The sequence below is a fragment of the Lithobates pipiens genome, unplaced genomic scaffold, assembly GCF_037356315.1.
Source record: "Lithobates pipiens isolate NorthernLeopardFrog02 unplaced genomic scaffold, aLitPip1_a1.2 Scaffold_18, whole genome shotgun sequence".
In the NCBI taxonomy this organism is placed as follows: domain Eukaryota; kingdom Metazoa; phylum Chordata; class Amphibia; order Anura; family Ranidae; genus Lithobates; species Lithobates pipiens.
Genome location: NW_027507758.1, coordinates 294,847,238 through 294,874,128, shown reverse-complemented (window position 1 = coordinate 294,874,128; position 26,891 = coordinate 294,847,238). Strand labels below are relative to the sequence as shown.

The following is a 26,891-nucleotide window of genomic DNA, read 5'->3' as shown; positions in this document are numbered from 1 at the left end:
GGACCCCCCACCCGCTGGAAGGCAAGCACGTACATGTACGTGCTTGTGCCTGTCGGTGCCATTGTGCCGATGTACATTTACATGCGGCGGTCCTTAAGTGGTTAAACACTTTCCACATTCCCCGTTTATCTTTTCGATCTGTTCCTTCTTCTGCTTCCCTCCCCCCTGTCATCTAGGCTCTCCAGGTTGTGTATTTCATATATATAAAGTATCCAGTCCTGAATTTCAACTTCCTGCCATTTTTTCGGTATAATACTTTTTGCTACATTTACGCAGGATAGGAATTATAGCTGTTTTATATTGCTTAACAGAACCGTCTACTCCATGGAACAAGCATATCCAAGGGTCTTTCGGTATTTCTTTGTTGGTGATTTCCTTTATTAGTTGTAAAACCTCCTTCCAATATTTTTTAATAGGTGGACAGCCCCACCATAAGTGAGCCATTGTTCCTATTGCCTTACACCCTCTCCAACACGCAGAGGATTTCTCCAGTTGAAATTAGCTTATTTTATCCGGTGTGGCATACCACCTTGCCAGGCACTTATAGTTCATCTCAATCATCTTAATATCTACTCCAGAACTATGTGTTAGTTTCAAAAGTTTATCAATAGTGTATTTGTTACATCATGACCCAAATTCATTTTCCCATTTTTTGATGTATGGATGAACCTCCAGGCCATCTCTAGCTGATAGTATTTTATATATACGCAATGTTGTTTTTTGGTTTTTCTCTCATACATAGCCGCTCCAGCGGCCTATAATCTTCTCCGTATCTTATTGGTTGGGGCAATTTCTCCAAGAAGTGAATTAACTGGAGGTATGTTCCCTGTTGATCTGTTCAGAGGGGAGAGCAAAAGGAAATGCCTGGTACTTTTTACTTTCATGTGACTGACTCATGATGACAGAGCTGGGTGAATTGGCACTGTCACGTAGGAATATCAAGCCCTGTGTAATTGAAGCCTCTGGTAACCTGTAGTTAACAAAAGACTTCCTGGCGGCTGAACCCAGTAGTGGGGTAGTGAAAGGAAGGTGGGTATATGCTGCTTGGGAGGGGAAAATTAATCTGACACAACCACCGTGCCCACTTTCACCACTTATTTTTATTTTAACACTGATCAGAAAAAAATAGATGCCTTTATGGCTAGCTTTACTTATAGATCCCCCATCTCAAGCAAAATACAGGAATCCTGTTACAAACCAGTAGCCTGTTGGTATAGAGTCCCATAGACCTTACATAAAATGTTCCACAGTGCTCCCACCTCTGTTGGAGAAGTCAAAGACCAGAGAGGACTTTATTAAAACCCAATTCCAATAAAGTTGGGATGCTGTGTAAAATCTACATGAAAAACAGAATGCAATGGTTTACAAATCTCATAAACCCAAATGTTATTTACAAGAGAAAATAAAAGCATGTCAAATGCTGAGAACCATTTTAAGGAAAAAATAAGATGATTTTGAAATTGATGGCAGCAATAGGTCTCAAAATTTGGGACAAGGCAACAAAAAGCTGGCAAGTTAAGGCCAGCTATAGACTGTTTGAAACTTGGTTTGATTTCCAAATTACAGCAAAATACAACTCTCCTGAGTACTTTCCAGAGATTGTCATGAGGTGACACACACACTCTGCCCTCCCCCTCTGATCCTTTTCTCCCCTTTTCACAAGCAAAGACCCAGATTCCAATCTATCCCTACTACATCCTACAACTCTCCTTGTATTCCTATGTCTCCGTTTTCTTGTTTCCTCACATTCACTTAACCACTTGACAACTGGGCACTTAAACCCCCCTCGTGACTAGACTAATTTTCAGCTTTGTGCTCTCACAATTTGAATGACAATTACTCAGTCATCTAACACTGTACCCAAATTATTTTTTTTGTCTTTTTTTTTCACACAAATAGAGCTTTCTTTTGGTGGTATTTGATCACCTCTGGGTTTTTTGTTTTTTTTGCGCTATAAATGAAAAGACACTGAAAATTTTGGAAAAAAAAACAAATTTTTCTTTGTGTGATACAATTTTGCAAATTAATTTTTCTTCATAAATTTTGGCCACAATTTATACTGCTACATATATTTGGTAAAAATAACCCAAATTAGTGGATGTTATTTGGTCTTTGTGAAAGTTAGAGAGTCTATATGCTGTGGTGAAAATCATACAAAATTGATCACATCTGATGTACTGGTGGCCTATCTTATTTCTTGAGACCCGAACAAGCCAGAAAAGTACAAATACCCCCCCCAAATGACCCCTTTTTCGAAAGTAGACATTCCAAGGTATTTAGTAAGAGGCATGGTGAGCTTTTTGATGTCATTTTTTCCCACAATTCTTTGCAAAATTAAGATTTTTTTTTTCACAAAAATGTCATTGTAATAGGTTACTTCTCTCACATGGCATGTTTATACCACAAATGAAACTCCAAAATAAATTCTGCTACTCCTCCTGAGTATTACGATACCACATGTGTGGGACTTTTCCACAGCCTGGCCACACAGAGAGGCCCAACATGCAGGGAGCGCCATCACGTGTTCTAGGAGCATAAATTACACATCTAACTTGTTGACTACCTATTACACTTTTGAAGGCCCTGGAGCACCAGGACAATGACACGTGACACTGACATGGCACTGATGACAGATGCCACTACTATGTGGCACTGATGACATGTGACACTGACAGATGGCACTAATATGTGGCACTGATGGCACGTGACACTGACAGGTGGCACTGATGACAGATGGCACTGATACGTGGCACTGATGACAGATGGCACTTATATGTGGCACTGGGGACAGGTGGCAGTGGGGACAGATGGAAGTGACATTGTGAGCACTTTATTTTCGGTGTTTTTTTTTTTCCTACTCACAGCCGCTGCAGCCATTCGTGATGAGAGATGATCTCATATGTTTACATATGAGATCATCTCTCATTGGACACGCTGATCGCGCTGTAAATGGCCGCTGTTATTGGCCATTTACCACGATCTGTGACAGGCTGTGTCCAAGGGACATGGCCAGTACAGAACTTCCCTGATGCGTGCTCGCGGGAGCGTGCAATGTGGAAGTAAACCTGGAGGACTTCCAGGGACGGCCTCCTGGCAATTGGCGTCCGCGCTATAGCTGAAAGATGGCTGCAGAGCGGACGCCAATTGCCGGGAGGCCGTCCCTGGATGTCCTCCTGTTTACATCCACGTTGCGCGCTCCCGCGAGCGCGCATCAGGGAAGTTCTGTACTGGCCGTGTCCCTTGCACTAGTGGTTAATATTTCACTACTTTTGTTTTTTTTTAAGTCTAAGCTTTTTCTTGTACCCAATTACATATTAACTGCTTCTGGACCAGAGCCAAGGTTTTACTGCGGCAGGAGGGCTCCCCTGCGTGAAACCACATAACTATACGTGGGGTCTGGATAGCAGGCATGTTTGTGGCTAACGGTCGCGATGACCACTGGCCACGAGCAATCGTGAGCCGGAGACGCAGAACAGGGTAAACACACGCTACCCTGTTCTAGTGACAGATCGTGTGTTCCTATTTGCTAGGAACCACGATCTGTCATTTCCTGTAGTTAGTCCCTCCCCTTCAGTTAGAATCACCTCCCAGGGAACAGTTAACCCCTTCACCGCCCCTAGTGTTAACCCCTTCACTGCCAGTGACATTTTTACAGTAGTCGATGCATTTTTAATCACACTGATCGCTAAATTAATGCCAACGGTTCCATAAATGTGTCAAAATTGTCAGATGTGTCCTCCATAATGTCGCAGTCATTATAAAAATCGCAGATCGCCGCCATTACTAGTAAAGAAATAATAATAAAAATGCTATAAATCTATCCCCTATTTTGTAGACGCTATAACTTTTGCGAGGGGGGGGGGGGGTAACAGATAAAATTAATGAATAGCAAAGTCCATAAAGTGCTCTTATGCCAGTGAAAAACAATGCTGATCTCATTCATTTTCCAAAAGGTGATCACAGCATTTGTGTTTTATCCGTGTTCCTAATGTGATTGCACTCACCGGAAGATTCACCCCCTCCCAGGGTCTGAAGCTTTCATGGTATATGCCACTGTGTAGCACTTTAGAAGCTTTTTCGTCCACGGTAATTTTAAAAATCTCCCATCATGTGTCAAGTGCCATAAAAAAAGAGAGGGATCCCAAATAGTGTAGTACTGTATTGAATTATTTATTTCAAAGAATAGAAAAGGTACTCACATTTAGTTAAACCAAAAAGAGCCTATAATGCTGACACTAGCGCCTGTGCCCGGAAGTGATGCAGAGACGTGTACTAGCCCCTCCCTACGCGTGTATACACACTGACGACATCTGCAGCGTGCATACACCCCCGCCTCACTTCCTAGTTATATGCCATAGTGAACAGCGTAATTGCGGTGGCCATTTTGGGTGTGATATTGAAGACTGAAGTCCAAATTCGTGTAGCGCACTGCGGCCATTTTTGATGAGATTTTTAAGACCGGAGACCATGCTGCGCCGCCATGATTAACAAGCTTGTAAGCGTAATTACGGCAGCCTTTTTGGATGTAATATTGAAGACAAGTCTAAATTCGTCTAGCGCACCGCGGTAATTTTTGATGAGATTTTTAAGACCGACGACCATGCCGCGCCACCATGATTGACAAAATTTTAAGCTTCCGAAAGCTAAATACACTGCAGTAATTACACCGCGGTAATTATATAATGCTTAGGATTAAAACTAAACTAGTCCTCCTACTTCAATGCTTGCCGCTCACAATGTTATATTTTCACAGATGCTATTCCAGACCAAAAATCTAAAATCACTTATTTAACCCTATCTTTCCCTAGTCATCACAATTTAGGAAATCACAATATATTCTGATATAAAATAAATATAAAAATATAAATGGAAATATATAAAAAAAATGGAAATATATAAAAATAAAGAATATAGGTAAAAATATATATCTAATAATTCTTAAAAAAAAAAAAACACTTTAATGAATTAAATAAAATGTTAAAAATTAATTGATAAGGAGATTTTAGGAACCCTAGTAAAACCTGAATTAAAATCATTGGTATATAACCAAGCCCATAATTCAATGATCGATATAGATATATATAATAAAAAGTCATCACTATTGAAAGAATTAAAAATTGGTTAGAAAACAATTCAGATAAACATCAATATTTAGCCCCGCAGGCTGGAGAGCATCTAATTGGAAGATCCATTTGGTTTCATTCTGAGAGACCTTGACTTTCTTGTTATCCCCTCTCCAATGTCCTTTTGATTTTGTCAATACCGTAAAAAAAAATCATACATGGTGGATCTCTGTTGTGGTTTTTAATGTTATTTATGTGTTCCCGAATTCTTATATGTAATTCTCTAGTAGTCCTACCAACATATTTCTGCCAGGGTCACTTAATCACATACGTTACATACTATATATACTATTACATGTGATGCGTTCCTTTATGTTGTAATTAGAGCCATTTGTTAGGGAAGTAAAACTTGTTTTGTCTTTGTCTTTCTTTTGTTTGTTTTATTGCTAACCTTTCATGGAAGGCATTTTCCACATTTAAAGAAGCCTTTGAGGTGTTTAAATATTTTAATTTGCTTTGGTGGGTCTAGGGCATTGTGTACCAATCTATTTCTGATACTTGATGCCTTTCTATAAATGAAGGTGGGTCTTGGTGGTATCAGAGATCTCAATATTTTATCAGATTGTAATGGCCGCTGTGCGCTACACACATTTGGACTTCTGTCTTCAATATCACACCCAAAATGGCCACCGTAATTACGCTTAAAATCTTGTCAATCATGGCGACGCGGCATGGTTTTCACTCTTAAAAATCTCATCAAAAAAGGCTGCGGTGTGCTACACAAATTTGGACTTCAGTCTTCAATATCACACCCAAAATGGCCGCAGCAATTATGCTGGTCACAATGGCATATAAATAGGAAGTGAGGTGGGGGTGTATGCATGCTCCAGATTACATCAGTGTGACGAAATACATAGGACGGGGCTAGTACACGTCTCTGCATAACTTCCGGGCACAGGCGCTAGTGTCAGCATTATAGGCTCTTTTTGGTTTAACTAAATGCGAGTACCTTTTCTATTCTTTGAAATAAATAATTCAAAACAGTACTACACTATTTGGGATCCCTCTTTCTTCTTTTTTTATTTATGGCACTTGATGCATGATAGGAGCTTTTTAAAATTACTGTGGACGGGAAAGCCTCTAAAGTGCTACACAGTGGCATATACTGTGAAAGCTTCAGACCCTGGGAGGGGGTGAATCTTTCGGTGAGTGCAATCACATTAGGAGCACGGATAAGACATGCATGCTGTGATCACCTTTTGGAAAGTGAATGAGATCAGAGTTGTTTTTCACTGGCACAAGAGCACTTTATGGACTTTGTTATTCATTAATTTTATCTGTTACCTTTTTGGAATTACTTTATTTGTGGATTATTTAATTGCAATATTTTTTAGATCGCTATCGATTAATCATTTCGTAGTAATTCAATATTTATTTATTTGTAGATCACCATAAGTGGTTTGTGGTATTATATTGTTTTTATCACGTTTTTAATGTTTACCAATCATATGTTTAAATGTGTGTAAGCGTCGCATTTTTCACTTTGGGATACAAACTCATATAGGAGAGTAGCTTATGAGCATTAGGTTACACTTGCATATGTCTTATTATTATCACCATTGTCACTTTTTTGGCATTTATTTTTAGACTTTTTTTATTCCACTAAGGTTTTTTTTAACAGCGCCAATCTCTACTTCATCTTTCTCTTATTCATTTACTCCACCTAGGTGGAAGTAACTATTAGAGGCAGCAGTTCCCTTTTTTATTTAAACATAACACCCCTTTCTTCTTCCATTTAATTTTTCTTTTTTCTGCTGGTATTTATTCCTTGCGCGGGATCACTCTTACTCATTTTGCTATAACTTTTGTGCAAAACAATAATACGCTTATTGGTTTTGTTGTTTTTTTGTTTTGTTTTTTACCAAAAATATGTTGAAGAATAAATATCTGCCTAAACTGAGAAAAAAAATTGTCTGGGGGATATTTATTATAGCAAAAAGTAAAACAAAATGCATTTTTTCAAAATTCTCGCTTTTTTTATGTTTATAGCACAAAAAATAAAAACCGCAGAGGTGATAAAATACCACCAAAAGAAAGCTCTATTTGTGGAAAAAAAGGATGTCAATTTTGTTTGGGTACAACGTTGCATGACCGCGCAATTGTTAGTTAAATCGACGCAGTGCCGAACCACAAAAAGTGCTGTTGTCAGGAGGGGGTAAATTCTTCCTGGGCTCTTAGAGAGATGGGAAAGGGAACGTAACTGCAAATTCTCGGAATCGCAACAACAAAAAATTGTAGACTGCGCAGTCAAATCCTCCATCTGCACTAAACGCAAGAAAACAACTACAAAATTATGTCCCGCTGGTACCTCACTCCCTCCAGATTACATAAATGCTTTCCCCGACACCTCGGATCGCTGCTGGCGATGCGGTGAAGAGGACGGCTCAGTGTTGCACATCTTTTGGTCCTGCCCTAAACTGGTAAATTTCTGGAGGGAGGTTAGACGTATCACACAGTCCTTTACCACGTATGAGGTCCCAGATGAACCGGCCTTCTTTCTACTTCACTTATCGACGATCCCGATGAAACGTTACAAAAAATCGATAATTCGACATCTTTTAAACGCGGCTAAGGCGTGTATCCCAACCCGCTGGAAGCAGCAGTGTCCACCGACGGTGGCAGACTGGCTTCGCAAAGTGGAGGAAATAAGCAAACTGGAAGACCTGGTTCTCACGGCGCAAGACAATCATGAGAAATACTTGACAACTTGGGCTAGCTGGAACATTTTTATCTACTCAGCAGAGGACACCTCTCTCTTCAATTCCTGAGTGGAGACTTGAACATGCATGCCAATCCGAATTAACGTAGACCAGGAGGAGCCCACCCTCGCCCTGGCTGCCACTACTGCATCCTATCCACATGCTCCCTCCTTCCCCTTACCACCTCTAATGTTTCACACCCTGCCCCCCCATGTCCTACCCCCCCCCCTTCTACCCTTCCATGCAGGCCACCCTACCTACTTTTACCCATGGCAATTTAGAATTGAGAGGAAAACTGAAAAATCGGGGCGAGATACCAGCAATCGGTCACCATATATACACGGAGCTGACTAATGTGGTTTCAGCAATGATAAATTCTACAGGTTGATGTCTGTCTACTTATGTTTGTATCGCCTCTTGCTGACTTTCATCACTGCTGTTTATACAGATGTCTGTAAAAGGTATTTTAACCTTTTGATTGCTGTATTGCGGGGCTTTTGTTTTTCCCTGAGTTGGTGTTTAATAAAGTTTTATATTTGAAAAAAAATATTCTTCCGGGGCTGAAGTAGTTAATGATATTCCAGGATATTTCCTGATCTTGGCAAATATCTATGCAAAGAGATCCGATCATTTTTTGATCTGTGTAATAAACTGTTGCCTAGAAGAGACAGGTTGCTGTACCTCCATAAGGACAATTTCATTTTATTTCAGAATTTTGTAGCTATAAGTACTGCATATCTGGTCCACGTGACTTTTATACTTGTTTGAATATACATGTATATGCTGTTAAAGATCCAACTAACTTGTGCACAAGACCTGTTCTGTCTTTATGGAGCCCCTGGGAATCCATTATCTTTTTTCTGTACATGTAATTGACAATCTGATTGTCTTCTACTTGAAAATTTAAATGCAGAATAAAAAAAAAATAATAATAATAAAAACAAAGGCTTCCCTATAAAGAAGAGATATTATACTTACAGTGCCTTGCAAAAGTATTCGGCCCCCTTGAACTTTTCAACCTTTTGCCACATTTCAGGCTTCAAACATAAAGATATAAAATTTTCATTTTTTGTGAAGAATCACCAACAAGTGGGACACAATTTTGAAGTGGAACGAAATCTATTGGATATTTTAAACTTTTTTAGCAAATAAAAAACTGAAAAGTGGTGCGTGCAAAATTATTCGGCCCCTTTACTTTCAGTGTAGCAAACTCACTCCAGAAGTGCAGCGAGGATCTCTGAATGATCCAACGTTGTCCTAAATGACTGATGGTGATAAATAGAATCCACCTGTGTGTAATCAAGTCTCTGTATAAATGCACCTGCTCTGTGATAGTCTCAGGGTTCTGTTGAAAGCGCAGAGAGCATCATGAAGACCAAGGAATACACCAGACAGGTCCGTAATACTGTTGTGGAGAAGTTTAAAGCCGGATTTGGATACAAAAAGATTTCCCAAGCTTTAAACATCCCAAGGAGCACTGTGCAAGCGATCATTTTGAAATGGAAGGAGTATCAGACCACTGCAAATCTACCAAGACCTGGCCGTCCCTCTAAACTTTCAGCTCAGACAAGAAGACTGATCAGAGATGCAGCCAAGAGGCCCATGATCATTCTGGATGAACTGCAGAGAACTACAGCTGAGGTAGGAGAGTCTGTCCATAGGACAACAATCAGTCGTACACTGCACAAATCTGGCCTTTATGGAAGTGTGGCAAGAAGAAAGCCATTTCTCAAAGATATCCATAAAAAGTCTCGTCTAAAGTTTGCCACAAGCCACCTGGGAGACACACCAAACATGTGGAAGAAGGTGCTCTGGTCAGATGAAACCAAAATCGAACTTTTTGCCCACAATGCAAAACGATATGTTTGGCGTAACACAGCTCATCACCCTCAACACACCATCCCCACTGTCAAACATGGTGGTGGCAGCATCATGGTTTGGGCCTGCTTTTCTTCAGCAGGGACAGGGAAGATGGTTAAAATTGAGGGGAAGATGGATGCAGCCAAATACAGGACCATTCTGGATGAAAACCTGTTGGAGTCTGCAAAAGATCTGAAACTGGGACGAAGATTTATCTTCCAACAAGACAATGCTCCCAAACATACAGCAAAATCTACAAAGGAATGGTTCACAAAGGAACGTATCCAGGTGTTAGAATGGCCAAGTCAAAGTCCAGACCTGAATCCAATCGAGAATCTGTGGAAAGAGCTGAAAACTGCTGTTCACAAACACTCTCCATCCAACCTCACTGAGCTCGAGCTGTTTTGCAAGGAAGAATGGGCAAGAATTTCAGTCTCTCGATGTGCAAAACTGATAGAGACATACCCCAAGCGACTTGCAGCTGTAATACCAGCAAAAGGTGGCTCTACAAAGTATTAAAGTAAAGTAATTTTGCATGCCCCACTTTTCATTTTTTTATTAGTTAAAAAAGTTTCAAAAATCCAATAGATTTCGTTCCACTTCACAATTGTGTCCCACTTGTTGGTGATTCTTCACAAAAAATAAAATTTTTATATCTTTATGTTTGATGCCTGAAATGTGGCAAAAGGTTGAAAAGTTCAAGGGGGCCGAATACTTCCGCAAGGCACTGTACCTGTCCGACTGCTCATGCTTGGGCGATCTTCTGTTTTTACTACAGTGGCCAAAGACTCCTCTTCATTCAACACATTCAGGAGTGTTGGTTTTCTGATTCTCCGCCAGTATTAATTTCGGCTTCAAATTTAAATCTGTTGTAGTTTAAACCCTGATTTCCCTGATTTAATGTCCACTTTAAGTTAAGTGTTGTCCTTAAGTTTATATTTTGTGTAGCCTATCCACACATCTGGGCCTAATTATATTTTCAGCGTGTAAGTAGTATACCCTAGGCTAATTTTAGCTTGAGTTTTGTAAATGTCAAGTAATTTGCTTTCATGTAGCAAATCATGATTTATAGGTCTCATAAACATGGCCATACAGGGGCTGCACAGCGTGCATATTCACTTTCCCGGGACCCAGGGCTACCTCTGTTGTAATGGATAAGAAGATGCAGCTGTATGTGATTATGCACCCGGGGTTGTAAAAGCACATAAACGGACATATGCGCTTAACGCAGATGATACACGTTCAGAGCATACATCCATGTGGGTGCTTTACACCACTCTTGGTGTGTAATTCATCTCGTGGGTAGACGTACGCAGCAGGTCCTAGGAAAGTGATTGCACAGGTTCTGCATGCTGTTATGTCCCTGTATTGCCATGTGCATGAAGCCATATTTATGATTTTATGCATGGAATGCAGAAGATTTTTGGAAAAGACATTTGTACAAAATATGTTTACAAGTAGATTTAAATTCACACTGAATTCCACACCCTGCCTCTTAGTCTCTGAGCGCCCCAACAAAAACAACATCAACAGAATTATGGGAAGCAATACATCTGCTAGCATTTAATAAAGTCGAGATGGGATCTCCCGCAGAAGAAAAACCATAGTTTAAAAAGTTGCTAGCACTGGAGACAGACACAAACATTTCCTAGAAATTGAAGAAACGTTGGCAGTGTATTGTATTACTGCTAAAAGTTAACAGCTTTAATGATCTTTTTGTCCTTGAATGGTGTGGCATTCACAGTTTTTCAGTTCCCATATAACATGACATAACAAGTATTCTTTCATCAAATAATGAACATAGACAGTTAAAGTAATTATGTGCATATTATTTTTTAGATATATGGTATTTATGTGTGTCACAGGTGCAGAGAAACACATGCAGCTGACATTTAACATTGTGTGGGTGTTGTGGGATGTAGTTGGAAGTAAGTTTCATTTATCACATACTGTGTAGGCTGATGGCAAGGAGGAGAGACTGGCATAACTGTCGTATATGGAAAGAGACATTTGTTGCTTCCAGGAGTTGAGCTTTATGATGCCCTCAAGAATGACAGGGAGTGGGACTTTATTATTGAGTGCTTGTGTGATCTATTTAGAATAAAATCTTAACCAGTAAATGCTGCTGTGACGGGTATAACAAACACGTATTTCAGTTACAGGGTTTATTTAATTTCATAAAGTAGAGCTGAATGAAATCAAAATGTTTCCAGTGTTTCTTACACCAGGGTATTTTTTTTTTCCAAGCATTTGGTTGTTGCCAAGATCATAACTGTTACAATGTCTGATTATCACGTACTGAAATTCACAAGGAGCAAATCGCAACCGCTGGCTACCTTTTCTGCACAGCAGTGGTTATTCGTACCATTTTACTGCAGATAGGGGAGAATCCCAAGATGTAAAGGGTAATTTGACCTTTTTGGGCAGAATTTCACTTTTCATAAGAAATAAAAGTGTTTTCTGGTGCCATTTCTGGCCCAGCTATCCCAATGTGCTTATTTTTTACTTACCTTATCCATAGGAGGTTTATAATCTTGTCAGTTTATTTGAATTTTGAAAATGGTTTTCATATTCCATCACTTCTTGTAAATTGTCTGAGCATTCTTCCTGTAGGCCATCTCTGAGAAGCCTTCACTTCCTTGTTGCATCATAGAAGAGGGTGTAATAGGGTGTCTTCACCACTCTGGACCACACCTCCCTCATTACAATACCACCTTCCACTCACTTCCTATAAATTCTCATTGTACAATCTCCTTTAGCTCTCCCATCAGCTATGCAGTACAAGGGTCTACCTGATTTGCTACAAATTGAATGGATTGTTAAGGTGGGTTCTCCTTTATGGTTGCCACCTCATCCCTTTAAATCCGAACACATATTAATTACACATGTTCTGTGGCTGATTGAAAAAGAATTAAAATACTTGGGAGTAAAAATAACACCATCTGAAGAGACAATATACCAAGGAAATTTTATTCTGCTCCTGAATTAAATAAAAACAGAAGTTAAAAACTGCATCTTTCCTGATTAGGCAGGATTAATATTTTAAAATGGCAATTTTGCCTAAGATTGTGTATAATGCAGATGCTTCCTATCCCCCTCCCACAAGCATACTTTAATACATTAAAAATATTATTCAGGTTTATATGGCAGAAAAAGATGCCAAGGATAAGCCTTGTAGTACTGAACAAAGGCAAGTGGGCTGGGGGTGCCAGAGGTCTGTGTCCTGTCCCATTTCCAGATGTCTTTGGAATAGAAAGTCTATCCAAATTGAGGCAGCTCTGCCTCTCTGGGGGCTGTCCTTGTAAACAATGTAAACACTTGTTTACGGTGGTAATCGGAGACTGGAAGGTGAGAGCCGGAAGTGGTAGAACAGAGTTCTGCCACATTCCAGCTGAAAAAAAAAAACCTGGTTGATCGGGCCACATGAAATGGATTCACCCAAGGGCCTTGACACGTGTCATAGAACATACCTCTGCTTTCAGTAAATTTAGTTTGGAAGTTTTAGTTCAAATACCAATTGTAGTCATTGATGCAGTGTAAACTAGAGGTCGTAGAGAATCTTAGACCCCTTTCACACCAGGGCATTTTGCAGGCACTATAGCGTTAGAAATAGCGCCTGCAAAACGCCCTAAAGAAGCTGCACCATTGTGTGTAGTGTGAAAGCCCCGAGGGCTTTCACACTATAGTGGTGCGCTGGCAGGACGTCAGAAAAAAGTCCTGCCAGCAGCTTCTTTGGGGCGGTGAAGGAGCGGTGTGTTTACCGCTCCTCCACCGCTGCTGACCATTGAAATCAATGGGGCAGCGCTGTAATGCCGCTGGCAAAACGCCGCTATCGCGGCGTATTGCCGGCGGTTTTAACCCTTTCGCGGCCGCTAGCGGGGGGTAAAAGCGCCCCGCTAGCGGCCGAAATACGCCGCAAATCCGGCGGTAAAACGACGCTAAAAATAGCGGCGTTTTACCGCCGACGCAAGGTGCGGTGTGGTGTGAAAGGGGTCTTAAAGTGGGGTTGCACCTAAAAGTGGAATTCCAGCTATAAGGAGTCCCAACCCCCTGACGTGCCACATTTGGCATGTCATTTTTTGGGGGGGAGTGGGTACCTAGTTTTGACAGGTACCCAGCTCCCACTTCTGCTGGCACAGTCTAGGCGACTCCTCCTCTTCCCTCCCTCCCTGCAATCTTCTGGGACACATCACAGGTCCCAGAAGATTACTTGGACATTCAGAATAGAGCAGCACAGCTTGCAAATGCGCAGTGCGCACCCGGCTGTGAAGCCACAAGCTGTCACAGCCGGGTGCCCACAGTAGTGATGCCAGTATAGGGGAGAGGAACGAGGCTTCAGGCGGCCGCATCGCTGGACCGTGGGACAGGAGAGTGTGTGTTTATTAAAAGTCAGCAGCTATACTTTTTGTAGCTGCTGACTTTTAATAACCTGAAAAACGAGTGGAACTCGGCTTTGAGCTGCCCATAGATGGATTGAAATTCAGTAGGGACCTGGTGAATTTCGATCATCTATGGCCGTTCCTGCTGATAAGAAGTCAGTCAAATGACTGACAGTCACTGATCAGTGTATTCTGATAGCAGAGGAGTCTGTCAGGATACAATGACACAGCAGTGAGCATTCTTCCATCTACCTCACATGTGGGGATATGGGAATCCGTTTTTGTTCTGTTTTTTTTTCGATCATCCCGCTGGCTGTTCAAAAAAAAAAAAAAAAATTAGCCATCTATGGCCAGCCTAAGGACCTGATGCTATGCCTGCACTGCAGCCAAAAAAACAGAGAATGCCACAAACAGCACAGTTTTGGATTTTGGCATACATGCACTAGTTTTAAAGTGATACTAAAGTCTCTTATTTTATTTTTTTTGTTAAAAATAACAAATATGTTATGATTTTGCACAAAGCAGCCCTGTTCTCATCCTGTTGAGTGCCCCCACAGCAAGCAGCTTGCTATGGGGACACCTGAGCTAAGCTTCAGCTCTGTGTGTCTATTCAGAAATAGAGCAGCGGCCTAGCCCCACCCCCTCTCTCTCCTCATTGGCTCCCTGACTTTGACAGCAGCGGGAGCCAATAGCGCTTCACTGCTGTCTCAGCCAATGAGGAAGAATCCCGGACTGCCGAATCTCTCGTACAACATTGCTGGATTGAGATGGGCTCTGGTAAGTATTAGGGGGCTGAGGGGGGGCTGCTGCACACAGAAGGCTTTTTATCTTGCTGCATAGAATGTATTAAAATAAAAAAACCTTCTGCCTTTACAACCACTTAAACTTACAATTTTAATATTTTCAATAAAAAAAAACTTTAGTTCTGGTGTAAATTTTAAAACGTCAATCCTTTTGAAACATTTGCATATGTGGTTGTTTTATGTTCTTAAGGAAGTTTGTGACCAGAACTTAAAAGGAATGACTGAGAAAGTTGAAATAGTAGAAGTGTTTACAAGAGACCTAAAATATGTTACATTACGTGTTACATAGAAAACGATATAAATGTTTCCTATAATCCTAGAATGTTATAGGTTAAATAAGCTTAGGCAACTCATTTTGGTTCATCCCATCTTACCGCAACATTTTCCTGGGCGCATTGACACTTGTGGTCAGGGCAGATGTTAATCATTTATATCTTTAGAGTCCAAGAATATCTGCAGTTTGTTATTGGAAGAGTGTACAAGGAAAATATTATGTACTGCATACCTTCTGCTGGCGTTTCTTTGCACTTTGTGGAAAACTGGTGCTCATACGTGCTTGTTCTTATGTGCTAAAAGGGAGAAAAAATTGTTAGCCAGAACAAATTGGCAGAATTGACTATTGATTTAGTATATGACTTAAACATGGTGTATTATACAACTTAAAGCATCCCCAAACTAAAAACATGAGATATGTAGTGCATTTAGTAAAATAGTTGCTTTGTGATGTCAATAGCTTATGTGCTAAGTTGGCCTTTTGCTGTAAAAACTCAAATGTGTTACCTCTGAGAAGTAATTTAGTTTTGGTCACCTTGTTTCTGCCCAAAAACCAGGTTCAAAAAAGGAGCTGTTGAATGGCCACCCTTACCTGAATACCAGTCCTCCAAACCCATCCGTGTTAGACCCATTAGGCAATTATTTTATTTGGTGACATCATTTGCAGTTTCAATTTACAGTCATAGATAAAATTTTCATATATGTCTTTAATATTTAACGACAATAGGAAGAAAGTAAAAAAACTTTAATTTCTCTTGTCAATAACTTAACCTCTTTGTACTGCTTGGTGCCATGATCAAACCTCACTGCTTTCAGAATAAAATATGTGCTTTATATCTAAGGTTTAAAATGATTACTTTTCAAACTGTAAAGGAACATATTTTTTACTTTTTTTGCCTATGAATTGTATTAAAAATTAAAGCCAGATTCTAGTATCATTAAAAAAATAGTAGCAGTGCACAAAGCCACTCTGGCTGGAATACTCGGCTGTTAGATGTGGTCCTTTTTTACGAGTCAAGCTTCAGTCTTTTTCTACTTGAATGTTTTTGTTTGTGTTTTTTGTTGTTTTTTTGGGTTTTTTTTTTTTTTTTGGGATCTAGAGATAAGGGAAAAGGGGTCTATCTCTCGTAAATATCTTATCACTGAATATGTTCACATCAGATGTAGTAGCAATACAAAAATCGGTGTGAGCGGGCTGTACCTGTTCCAAGTTCTTCCTTTAGCCCTTTCAGAGTCAAAGTATTGTGACGATCCAGAATGTTTCATGTAGATGACGTTTCTGCAACCTTTCTACAAACGGGATACCACATGGAATTTTGTTCGATAACCCAGACTCGGCGGCCAGCAGTCGACCAACCATGGTGGAGAGTGAAGTGTCTAGGGACAGTATGGTCCTCATCTTCATCCTGGATCAGTTTCTGGTGGCCCCCCTAAATTTGGTCTTTACTGTGTGAATCGTGCGACCCACATAAGAGGACTCAAGCGCACTTGAGACCATAAACAACAAATTTGGTGCTACATGTGAAAAATTTACCAAGGGGATATTCTTTACCATTAGAGTTTGTAAATGTTTTTTGACAGTCGTGCACGTGTGATCACATTTTACAGGGCTTTTTACACTGGTACATCCCTGCGAGTTGGAAACATTTTGCCAGGGGATGGTACGGTTTGTCCTCCTTAAGTTTACTGGGGGTTATGATGTTTTTTATACTGGGAGATTTTTTTGTATACAAAACAAAATCGAACCAATATCGCTGATTTTGAATTTAGGGTCTTTAGTTAGGATGGTCCAGTATTTCAATATTATAATCTCCATCTGCCTATACTTATAGTGAAAATTGGTGATTAACTTTGGATCATTGTGGAAGGGTTTCACTTTTTTTTAATCTCTATTGGAAGCTGGGCCAGTTACACATACAGCTTGAGTCCTCCTCGTAACCTTTTTCTAAAAATCTGGTTTTAAGTATGGCTCCTTGAATGGTGTAGTCTGTATCAAAAGTAGTTTCTCCTCAACCTAGTGTTTTGCCCCTTCAGAATGTTTTAAATCCATTTTGCATGGTGGCAGCTATTTGAAGATAGAGATTTCTGGCTGTGAGTTTGAAGTGTGTGCTGGATATAATTTTGTGGTGCTGATAACTTAACTCCGCATCTGAAAATGTCATGGTATCCCAATCATAAACATGGCTGAAGGTAAAACCCATTTGTTCATCGTTGCAGTGCTGGGAGAAGGCCCCAACCTCCTTCAGGGAACCATCCCAGATAAGTCACCTATATATCTTCCAAAATAAACCAGGTGTCTGGCAAAGGTATTATTCCTCCACATACAGGATTCCTCCCACCAACCCACTGTAATGGGATGACATTGACAAAGGGGCGCTGCCCTGAAATGCGTACGCCAACCCACTACAATCCCCCACACAGGGTCCACATAGTGTGCTTGAGGACATACCACGGATGCAGTTTGAAGTTTGGTCTCATTGCTGTCTGACGGCATCCTGTCATCGTGGTTGTTGCCTAGCAAGTCATTCCTTGAGCCCCCTGGTACCATTGTGCCAGTGTATGCGGTCCACCGTTGTTGCGGCTCGGTTTTCACCCCAGGAGGCAGACACTACCTCACACAGGCTGACAGGCGGCTTGCATTTCTTGTCACGGTCCACCTCACCACTATCCAGCTCTTTGCCTTTTACCATTCGTGCTGCTGCTCCCTGTGGAAATTGTCCTCACCTCTCCAGCTGTGTTCTAAGACCTTAGTGTAAGCTGAGCAATTGCTACTTTTTAATAAACATTATTTATGATCCATCAACTTGGTTACTGGTTTGCAAAAGGAGCAGATGACACTTAAATATTACAGAGCCTGTTGATAAATACATCTGCAAGTATGTGCAGGCATCCCTGGGCACCTGTATTTTAGAATAGTAGCCTGTTCATTATCTTTAGTTAACAGACAAGTCTGTTTTCAGTAATGAGAATGAATTCCATGTTTCACTTAAATATGCTTCCATTGTTCAAATTTAATATTCAGTTTATGAGTTGTATAATCAATTTGTCATTGCATAACAGTCCTTTATTTTTGAATTTAATATAATTATACTTTTTTTTTTTTTTTTTTTATATAATATATTTTTTAGTCAACTTTTTATTCAAGCAGTTCAGAAAGAAAATTACAGATGAACAATTAATACTGTCAACAGACATAATGCAGAAAATGAGCAATACACACATGGTTCCATTGCATAACTGAGGAAGTTCAGACATTTGAAAATGCATGAAGTATGTCTGAACTAAGTATTAGATGGCCACTTAAGAACCTGGGGGGACCATAATTAAAAAAAAAACAAACAAGAGAAAGTAACAATGTAAATGACATGAGAGGGGAAATATATGGGAGACATATACATGGTCCACCCAAGATAACAGATTTGAAGAATGACAGGAGTTAAAAGGATTCCAGAGGTACTTGGAGACTGGCGGAGGGCAGATAAGCTGGATAGGTTATTGTGTAATAAGGGCTTGAAAATCTACCATATCACTGAAGGCCCGCTAACAGATTTTTTTCAGGTTATACACTATATTCCGCCACCATCTTCTCTTTGAGAATCTGGACCCACTCCAGGAGGGGAGGAGGTTCCAGTGGTGAGAGATGGCTGCCAACAGGCAGTGCCTCAGGATGCCTTTTTTTATTTTGGAAATTAACCCAGGAATCCTTGACAGAAATGTGATTTTAGGAGAGGCATGAATATCAGAGATGCACATTGAATTGCACTGAAAAATGGTGATATCAGGTGACGACCCCGCCATATGTGGAGGTAGGATCCAATGCCATCTGTGCACCTGCAACATGTATCGGAGATGGGAACGGGAACATGGGATTTAAATCAACTGGGGTGCTAAACCACAAGGACCCTATCTTAAAGCTCTTTTCCTGAAAGTAATATATATATCTAAAATGTATTTCCATTCTTTTTAGGACCTTGTTGTTCGGATAGCATTCACGCTTAGTAACTTAACTGCCAAGACAAGTACAGCACGTGAAGATTTCTATAAAGTAAAAGGAAGCATTACAACACTTATACGTTTATTAAATTTTTACTGTGAACTTGATGTAAAGGTACAACCAACTAAATCTATTCAGAAAGAGAACCCTAAAAAACAGAAAAAACCTTCTGAAGTTGAGGATATTTTGATAAAATTAGTAAACCTATTGGCCAACCTGTCTGTCCATCCAAATGTTGGCAAATGTTTGGCTGCTGATCAAGACTGTATTTCTCATTTAATTCAGATTCTAGGTGAGTCCTGTAAAAATATTAACATTTACTGAGAATTTACACTTTTATATAATTTATTTTTCCTCCTTTATATTTCCATCACTTGTAAACCTGTTCCTTTTATACCTCCTTTCTCTTCATAGAAGGAACAGCTCTTAACATGTCTAAGGGAGCACTTCCTTTCTAAGACGGTATATGATTTAGTTGTGCTAACCTCCTGTTTCTGCTCCTTAACAACAGATTGCTCAAGTGCAAGTTTGAGTTATCAGTTGGATGGCTTAAAGCATTATGTACAAATAGTAATTTTAACTGAGTGGGAATAATCTATTGCCTGTCTAAACATGACCCTTTAAGTAAGGGGAATACTTCTACCCCTTGGTGCTATAAGTACACAGCCAGAGACTCGAGCACTGCTGCTAATGCAAACACTTTTTTTTCTTATTAACTGCAGTAAATATGTAGCCAGGGGTGGCAACAAGGCTACTAAAGCTCTTTAGCAGCTGCTACAGTGCCCTCTACAGGTGAAATTATCAGTTCCTGATAATATCTGATTAAATTAGTGGACCTTTTACACCGAACCCAGTAAAAAAAAAAGCCATATGCAGGTTAATCCCAGCAGATAATGAGCTTGTCTATTTATACTGAGCAATGAAAGTCCTGGTTGAATAAGGTAGGCCATATTACGTGCAATTTTATTTCCTGCAACCAAAGAAATTTGCACGATTCATCAACAGTCACTGCTGACTGGGGAATCTCTCCTGCTAAACTATTGTCTGCTCTCAGCGGGGGGCATGGCGGGGAAGCTGTCCCCGACCAGGAGAAGACAGTGATTATTGCTAGTGGCTTTAGCAGCCACTAACGATAATTGCAAGTGAATCCAGGAGGCTGGTTGTACCTAAGTTGATCGAACAGTCAACTTGTTACATTTATCCTGCCCATACACGGTTTGAATCTTGGTCAGTTCCTGCTGCGGATTCGAACAGTCTATGGCTGGCCTAACAGTCTGTGGGTAACCTCTTCTCAAGTTTATGAGGATAACATACAACTGAAAAAAGCTAAAAAATTCCCATATGCAAATTTGGCCTAAAGGACCTCTCCATAAAACCTGTTTTCCACCTGGTGCTGTGCCCTAGGACATGGTTGCAACTTCTGCTCTGTCCCTTCTCATTCTGAAGTTTCCCCGCAAGCTTTAAGCTCTACAACTCTGTACCTCATCTCATACTTGCACACAAGGCTATGGGGAATTTTCAAATATACAAACCAGAACAAAAGAGCCATTGAATAAAAATAACCGTAATTAATACTTTATCACATAACTTTTACCCACCCAAACAAACAGTACAAAAATACTATATGCTACATAAAGCTCAATTTCAGCTAGAACTTTTATTTAGAAAGAAGAAGAAAGTGTTAGAACTGTAGTGAGATTTTATTTATGAAAGTCTCTGTTCCTGTTGCAGAAATGTTCCTATTACTTTGTGTCTTGCTGGGCGGGAAATTATGGGATAGCTTTCCAGTGATGACAAAAATAAAACCCAGCCCATTTCTTGCAAAGATGTAACCGAAACGGGTAGACAGGGAAAATCTTCCTATTGGAGTCACAGGTAGAAGTAAAAGCCTTAATAGAAATGTTAACCTGTCCCTACTTTAGCCAAGTAAAAAACAAAACTTTAGCTTAACTTGGACTTTAATTATGTCTTTATGTTAATAGTACTATTTTTTTCTAGACATCAGACCTTTATAATTGACTCTGGTATTGGTATTTTAGCCCGCTGTCAGCTGACATCACAGAGCCTCTCCAGGCTCAAAGGATCTTGCCAATAATGTCCAGATCCACTCAGATGCCTGATCGTCATCTTGCTCAGCCTCTCAGCATGCTGCTGAGAAGCTGAGTGAGCCTCTCCTGCCCCTTTATCAGCCCAGCACGCCAGTAAGTGCTGGAGGGGAAGAGCAGAGAGCGGTGACTGACAGTCACTGCTCTCTTAGAATGCATTGAGAACTGAGCTATAAGCGGTCATGTGTGATCGGGGAACTGCTGTAGCTATAGGAGGTGAGTATGGCTGTTTTATTTATTTATTTATTTATTTTTTATTCCTATACTTCCACTTTTAAATAAATGAAATACAGGAAGGTTTGTGATGTGCTGTAAGTTGATAATACATATTGCTCATTTGAAAAACCTCATAAAGCTAAAGCTTGTGCTGATCACATGGCTTATTTCTGTAAATGCTTCAGGTCCTTTTTCTCAGCTGAAGCCAGATTCTGCGTATTTGTTTTGATTTTGTTATTTTATTATTTAACCTTGAATTATATTCTGTGTTTATAATGATCTCACATTTTACATTGCTCTTGGCTGTCTTTTACAATTAGAGTACAAGTCGATTGATGAATGTGAGGAACTGGTGATCAATACTGTAGCAACGCTCAGTAATTTATCTTACTATGAAAATGACAGCTCTGCTATTACCAGAAGGAGACTTGAGATTTCCAAATGTGAGTCTTCCTTTGTACGGTGATGTAATGTACAGTGTTGTTTTAAATATTCCAATCTATAATCTAGAGAAAAAGTAGACCTGTCACAATGGACCTCATAAAGTTGAAGAACTGGCTGTGCCTCCCATAGCAGCCCATAACACTGTCCCTTTTGTGCTCTAGAAACACAAAAGACATAAAGTAGCTCACAAACGTGTGTACACCCCTCACATTTTTGTAAATATTTTATTAGATCTTTTCATGTGACAACACTGAAGAAATGGCACTTTTCTATGATGTAAAGTAGTGAGTGTACAGCTTGTATAACAGTGTAAATTTGCTGTCCCCTCAGAATAACTCCACACACAACCATTAATGTCTAAACCACTGGCAACAAAAGTGAGTACACCCCTAATGCCGCGTACACACGACCGGACTTTTCGAAGGACTAGGTCCAACAGTCTTTCCGAAGGATTTTCGGTGGAGTTCCAACGGACTTTCTGAACAAACAGACTTGGCCACACACAAGCACACCAAAGTCCGACAGATTCGAGCATGATGATGTATGACCGGACTAGAATAAGGAAGTCCATAGCCAGTAGCCAATAGTTGCCCTAGCGTCAGTTTTCGTCCATCGGACTAGCATACAGATGAACGGATTTTCGGCTCTAGTTCGTTGGAAAAATTAGAAACCGGTTTTAAATCTAAAGTCCGTCTGACATGTGACTGGTTAGTGTTACAAGGTCTCGCGTGTGAATGGGGAGCAGGTGTGTTAACCACTTGGTGCCCATACTACGTCTATTGACGTCATGAGCTTTCGGTGGTTATATCTGAATGATGCCTGAGGCCACAGACATCATTCAGATATCAGCGTTTTCAGCTGGCGATTCCCTGCACCATAAGAATGATCATAGTGGCTGTTCCGCCGCTTGATCATTCTTACGGGCGGCGGGAGGGGACGCCTCCCCCTCCCGCCGCCCTCCGGTGCTTGTACCGACTCACCGCTTCCGTCGGTGTCTATGATCGTTCGGAGGCCGGGCGCGATGTTATGACGTCACGCCCGGCCTCGGTATTCAAATTAATGGCGCTGATTTGGCAGGGAAGCTAGGATCGTTTTTTTTTTAATTCCCAGCCTAGAGATGAGATATGGGGTCTTATTGACCCCATATCTCACTGTAAATATGTCCGATTGTGCCATATTCCTATTACAAGGGATGTTTACATTCACGAGCACGTGCAATTTTGAAGCGTGACATGTTGGGTATCTATTTACTTGGCATATCCTCCTCTTTCACATTATGCAAAAAAATTGGGCTAACTTTACCGTTTTTTTTTTTTTAAGCATGAAACTGTTTTTTTTTTCTGAAAAAAACGTGTTTGAAAAATTGCTGCACAAATACCATGCGAGATAAAAAGTTGTAACGACCGCCATTGTATTCTCTAGGGTCTTTGCTAAAAAAAACATATATAATGTTTGGGGGTTCTATGTAATTTGCTAGCAAAAAAATTAGGAATTTTACATGTAGGAGAGAAATGGCAGAATTGGCCTGGGCGCAAAGTGGTTAAATTTGGTGTTATCGCTCTAACTCTTATACAGGTCACTGGAAGTTGAACATTGTACGCCATGGTAAAAAATTCTTTGAGTATCTGAAAAAAATAATTTTTGCTCTACAAAACGATAACCTAGGCCAGTGATGGCACTTGGCACCCCAGATGTTTTGGAACTACATTTCCTATGATGCTCAACCACACTGAAGAGTGCATGAGTATAATGGGAAATGTAGTTCCAAAACATCTGTGGTGCCAAGGTTCACCATCACTGGCCTAGACTATAAGGAGATTGCCAAGACCCTTAAACTGAGCTGCAGCATGGTGGCCAAGATCATACAGCAGTTTAACAGGGCGGGTTCCACTCAGAACAGGCCTCGCCATGGTTGACCAAAGAAGTTGAGTGCACGTGCCATGCATCATATACAGAGGTTGTCTTTGGGAAATGGACGTATGATTGCTGCAGAGGTTGGGGGGGGGGAGTTTAAGCCTCTCAGTGCTCAGACCATACACCGCACAGTACATCAAATTGGTCTGCATGGCTGTCGTCCCAGAAGGAAGCTTCTTCTGAAGATGATGCACAAGAAAGCCCGCAAAACAATTTGCTGAAGACAAGCAGACTAAGGACATTGATTACTGGAATCATGTCTTGTGGTCTGATTAGACCAAGATAAACTTATTTGGCTCTGATGGTGTTAAGCGTGTGTGATGGCAACCAGGTAAGGAGTACAAAGACAAGTGTGTCTTGCCTGCAGTCAAGCATAGTGGTGGGACTGTCATGGTCTGGGGCTGCATGAGTGCTGCCGGCACTGGGGAGCTACAGTTCATCGAAGTAACCATGAATTCCAACATGTACTGTGACGTACTGAGCAGAGCATGATCCCCTCCCTTTGGAGAATGGGCCACAGGGCAGTATTTCAACATAATGACCCCAAACACACCTGCAAGATGACCATTGCCTTGCTATAGAAGCTGAGGATAAAGTTGATGGACTGGACAAGCATGTCTCCAGACCTAAACCCTATTGAGCTGTTGTGGGACATTCTCAAACAGAAGGTGGAGGAGCACAAGGTCTCTAACCTCCACCAGCTCCGTGATGTCGTCATGGAAGAGGACTCCAGTGGCAACCTGTGAAGCTCTGGTAAACACCATGCCCAGTAGGGTTAAGGCAGTGCTGGAAAATGGTGGCCACACAAAATATTGACACTTTGGCCCAATTTGGACATTTTCATTTAGGGGTGTACTCACTTTTGTTGCCAGCGGTTTAGACATTAATGGCTGTGTGTTGAGTTATTTTGAAGGGACACCATTTTACACTGTTATACAAGCTGTACACTGACTACTTTATATTGTAGCAAAGTGTAATTTCTTCAGTGTTGTCACATGGAAAGATATAATAAAATATGTACAAAAATGTGAGGGGGTGTACTCACTTTTGTGAGATACTGTATCTGTTTATAGGTGATATATCAGTTATGCCGTATATTGTCTGGGCAATACACATGTTTCTTCCTTTTAGACCCTTATGCATTAGGCACCGTGGACCTCCAGCAGTAAAGTACTGATTTTGGGTGCCTCACTTTTACAACAGAGGGCACACCCTGGCACACAGAACTAAATGAAGTGTCAAACACAATTATGTGAGCGACTCTGCAAACCCTCTTTCTTATATGAAATGTAAACTAATGCTGATGACACTTAAAGTAATTGTAAATGCTTATTATTATTTTTATAATGGTATATCACATGTTCTACTTACCTGCTTTGTGCAGTGGTTTTGCACAGAGCAGCCCCACACTGGGGTCAGCTAGGTATGTCACGCTGCCCCCCCTTCCTGTCACGCTGCCCCCCCCTTCCTGTCACGCTGCTTCCCCCCCTCCCTGTCACGCTGCTTCCCCCCCCCCCCCTCCCTGTCACGCTGCTTCCCCCCCCCTCCCTGTCACGCTGCTTCCCCCCCCCTCCCTGTCACGCTGCTTCCCCCCCCCTCCCTGTCACGCTGCTTCCCCCCCCCTCCCTGTCACGCTGCTTCCCCCCCCCCCCCTCCCTGTCACGCTGCTTCCCCCCCCCTCCCTGTCACGCTGCTCCCCCCCCCCCCCCCTCCCTGTCACGCTGCTCCCCGTCTCCCTGTCGCAATATATATATATATATATATATATATATATATATATATACACATTTTTTTATTAAGGCGGGGGGGGATCTTGGGTGAGTTCCTAGACTTCTTTTCCCAGGACATGACCCATGGGTAAGACTATGCTAATGCTTGGCCGTATCTTAGCAGAGGCTCTTGCTTAGGCTTCTCCCTACTTTCCCCCTGATTGGAGCAGGGGCAGCCTATAACAGGTGCAGACATATGAACTGACAACTATTTTGTATGCGTTCCACTGTAAAATGTGTGCTGGATAAGGCTAAAAAAATACTTTCTCTGACATACAGTATACTGAAATGGCATAGAATCAAACTATATATTTGATATCCTGAAAATTTGGGAACATGCAAAGAAACATTTTTCTTTAATCAACAGTGATGTTCAAACTGCTGCTTTCAAATAACATGGAGGGAATTCTTGAAGCAGCCCGAGTATTTGCCAATCTCTCTCACTACCAAGATGTTCGGGACTTCATTGTTGAGAACAGAGGTATGTCCAACGCCATGCATTACCCACTATTAACATAAAATACGTTATGTCGTTTTGCCTTGTTTTATATTACCAGGAGATGAATACCATACAATAAGATCTATTCGCAAAGCTTTAACAGAAGAACAGTTCTGATTTTACTAAGCTGAAAATGTACTTTCTGGAAAATAATCTTTGTCCTATTGTGTTAGCTTGAGTTGAACCTAAAACCCTTGTTTTCTTTTTTTTTTCATTCTGCAGTAAACCTTTTTGTGTACTACTTTCCTGCTTCCCTCCTTGTAGTTTACATACACTATTGGCCCTCTCAGCTATACCAGCTACGTTTCATATGTAAATCCCTTATGTTATGACACTTCTCTGTTGAAACATGCATTTTGCATTTTTTTTTACAAATTCAGGCAGTCAGGGTTTATCAGTTGTGTGATCTCAGCACACGTTTGGGAGAATCCACAATATTTCCATGCCAAATTGACCAGGTTTACCTTATCTCATCTCCATCAATGCCCATAGAACCCCTGGTGGAAGCTGGACCCAGAACCTCTCAACTTGCAAGAAAAAAATGTAACCTTTACCATACCTTACTGAGGATAGATTCTTTACCCAGTTCATATTTAATCTTGTTTAGCTTTTTTCTTTGACTCAGAAAAAGATTTTAACTTTAACTTTTCCCATTGAGGGACACAGGATTGCAGTAAGTATTTGACTTTCAAAAGCAGTCCAACTGAAGGATGGACAAAATCCATTAAGAAAACCAACAGATGTGAATGATTACTTATATCAATGCTTGATGGCCAAATATGGAAAAGGATATTGCCAAAGTAATTACACCAA

At 40.8% G+C, this 26,891-nt stretch overlaps 1 protein-coding gene across 2 annotated transcripts in view; it reads left to right on the top strand.

Annotated features, from left to right (window-relative positions):
- ARMC2 (armadillo repeat containing 2) overlaps window positions 1-26,891 on the top strand; it is a 171,107-nt gene that overhangs the window by 121,749 nt on the left and 22,467 nt on the right. For both annotated transcript variants that reach the window (XM_077487147.1, XM_077487148.1), the window contains exons 13-15: window positions 19,105-19,423; window positions 21,773-21,895; window positions 25,947-26,060. In XM_077487147.1, coding sequence (XP_077343273.1) covers window positions 19,105-19,423; window positions 21,773-21,895; window positions 25,947-26,060 — 556 coding nt within the window. The remainder of the gene's footprint in view (window positions 1-19,104; window positions 19,424-21,772; window positions 21,896-25,946; window positions 26,061-26,891) is intronic.